Raw genomic sequence first — 2,946 nt, 5'->3', positions numbered from 1 at the left:
ATGATGGGGTGCGGAACCGCCTGCTTCTGCTGCATTCAGTGATGTCCAGGGGAGTGAAGGGAGTTGTAAACAGAGATGCCCCATGCAATCTGGTGTGAGGGGACCGGTGGTGTCCGGGATGATCACCTCCTTTTACCCTGTTAACTGATCTGCCGGGTCCTGATTTCATGACTGCCTGGTGAAACCGATTTCACTCAGCACTGGAACAGGAGGGACAGTTAGGAGCTCCTCAGTCTCTTGCCCACCAGATGACTCGGTTTGTAGCCATGGCTCTGCACGGGAGACACGCCGTCAAAAAGCTTCGCCTTTGTTTCCTTACACAAAGAAGTTGTTAGAACAATATTCCAGGTGGCATTTAATTTCTTCCAAATGCTTGAAAGTGCATTGAAGGGGGAAAGTATAAAAGTTTTGAATGCAAAGCAAATTATGCTGCAACTGCTTTGATTTTTAGCAGAAACCAGCTGCTGTGGCTGCAGGAAAGGAGACTCCCAGGCTGTGTCCCCCACCTCTCTAGACTTGCATGGGAAAAAGTCACTTGCATCTCCCTCACTGCAGCCAGTCGCTGTTCCAGAGCCCAACACGGAGACCCTGGGAACAAAGTCTCCTCAGACTGCTTCTCTGGGGAGGATACACTTCAGCTGAAGTATCTGGAGGCCGATTCCACCCTGAGAGTGCACGTATTGGGGGGGTGCTGTTGGAGCCTGCAGCTGAGAGCCAGCAGGGAGCACAGCTAACCTAGAATATAACCTAAAACATGATCCGGAGCGTGATCTAGAACCTAATCTGGGCCATGATCTAGAACATGATCTGGAACAGTGAGGACAACTAGAAAGAAAAGATCTCGCTCTCTCAAACCAAACTTCCACAGGGTAGGTTCTTTGTGCTTCTTCCTAAAAGGGAGGGGTTGAGCCGAAGGCAGAGACCCAGTGGAGCTAGGGTGGTTTTTAAATACCGTGAGAGAAACACAGTACAAACTACATGAGAAAATAAGTTAAATATCTTTATTCTTCTCTAATGCCCTCGATCTCCTGCTTAAACGGCAAGCTGAGCCAGTCAGTCAGGTGGGAAGGGAATCTTTGAAACAACGGGGTAACAGAGGTGAGAGGCATCACCGCTGAGGCTAACTCAACTTGGTGTCTTTCAGATCTTGAAAACTAAGCTTTGGACTCTCTCAAGCCCAAATACAGACAAAGCTTGTGAGAACCACCTGCACCAAGCTAGACTCTTCCAACAGTCAAAAGCTGCGATTAGCACATCCGTTGCCACAAAGATCAAGGTTCCTATTGGCCACCATTCAGGTAGGGGCCAATGCTGCTGGTGACATCCTGCACCAGCTCTGCCGGAAACAGTGGATTGTCATGTGAGCAATAAACCACCGTAAGGGCTGATGCAGGGTAAATATGGCCTATGGAGCTTTTGGTGGGTAAGAACGCATTTCCTCTGCAGACCACTGCCTCGGGTGCGCCTCTGTACTCCAGGGGGAAGGATTAGCGTTCAGCTGGGTTCACATGCAACAAGCTGCTGGTCTCGATCCAGTCATTCACCCAGTTTCCCATCCAAACCAAGCCTCAGCAAGGAGACCAAGACAGGACAGGCTGTGCTGACCATCTGTCAGCTTCAGTTGTTCTGCTTTGTGCAGACATACGAGGCCAGGATGAGGTTACAGGAACTGGATACCCGCGTCCTATTGAAACATAGCCAGAATCCTTCCCCCTTCTGGCACAGAGGTGCTCACTGAGGCTCATTAGTTTTTCTTTTTCTTTTTTTTTTTTTTTACTAGAAATAGTTAACCTCAGATATACAATGCTCTCACTTATTTTGGCTGGCTATCAGTGACTCATGTGTTGCTAAATGTTTATAAGCTGTGCTCTGCTCCCGCTGTTTACAGTGACGCTCTCCCTGCCTTTGACAGCAGGGCCTCCTCGAGAGGCGCTGCCAAAAGACAATGCTCCTGCAAGCACCACCCAGCAGAGCAACACCGATCGTGTCAAAGGACAGGTCCTACAGAAGCAAGTCAAGGGTGAGTACGTGAAATACCTGTTGGCTGGCCCAGGAGGCACTGCTATATTATTCAGCACTCGCTCTGCTGCAATCGGAACCTGAAGGGCTGTTCATGCAACACAAATGGTTCAGTTGGGAAAGCAGTCACATGGGCAGGGGTTTTACAGCCAAGTTTTAAGCCTGTTTGGGTTTTTTTTCTGTTTGCAACAGATGACTTGGGCAATGTTCCAGAATGAGTTACAGTCCATCTCCCTCTGGGCCAAAAATAAACTCTTAAGAAGAGAAAATAACAATTTCAGAGGTGTTCATAATCCCAGTCTAATCCGTATGTGAAGTACGAAGTTTATTTGGAATTAGCCATGCGACAACATACCGCTTCAACTGGAAGTGTCACCTTCGGACTTTCTGAGGGCAATGATGTGCAGATCCTAGCGCCTTTGCCAAACTCACCCCTCCGCAGCCTGTGGCAATCTGTCTCTTCCCTGTTTTGACTGGCAAGGAGACTCAAATCAAAGCGTGAGAAACTTGACCCAGTGCTTCATCTTTGCTCGCTTGCAGGACCTGCAGATGGTGGCAGCAGTCGGCAAAAGCAGCGGTTGGTCACCCGCTTGGGGAACCAGCCGAAGACTAAACAGACGTCACTAGGGGAGCGCGACTCTGGCCCCAAGGGATTGCAAGTTCAAGGCTGCTAGAAGCTGGGGAAGCAGATGCAGGGGGTGTGTGCCTTAAGATGAGTTTTAGTTTCTGTGTTGTGATGCTGAAAAGCAGAGGGAAGGCTAACAGGGGGCAGAGGGACCTTATGTGCTGTAGATTACCTCTTCCACATCCGTACTGCAAGTTCTTCTTTTATGTGGTGCGCTCTAGCTGTTAGCTTCAGTTTAAGACAAGTAGGGTGTTAACAGAGTCCAGAAGAGGAAAACCTCACTTCTCCAGCAGCCTTCGCCT

At 49.2% G+C, this 2,946-nt stretch overlaps 1 protein-coding gene across 1 annotated transcript in view; it reads left to right on the top strand.

Moving 5' to 3' along the window:
* Positions 1-2,693, top strand: part of KIF19 (kinesin family member 19) — a 16,635-nt gene extending 13,942 nt beyond the window's left edge. Inside the window, 2 exon segments of the mRNA XM_010140099.1 lie at positions 1,889-2,020; positions 2,560-2,693. Coding sequence (XP_010138401.1) covers positions 1,889-2,020; positions 2,560-2,693 — 266 coding nt within the window.
* Positions 2,694-2,946: the final 253 nt, after the last annotated feature.

Source organism: Buceros rhinoceros, unplaced genomic scaffold (assembly GCF_000710305.1).
Source record: "Buceros rhinoceros silvestris isolate BGI_N320 unplaced genomic scaffold, ASM71030v1 scaffold5627, whole genome shotgun sequence".
Classification (NCBI taxonomy): domain Eukaryota; kingdom Metazoa; phylum Chordata; class Aves; order Bucerotiformes; family Bucerotidae; genus Buceros; species Buceros rhinoceros.
The sequence above is the reverse complement of the archived record's forward strand: the minus strand, read 5'-3'. Positions and strand labels throughout refer to the sequence as shown.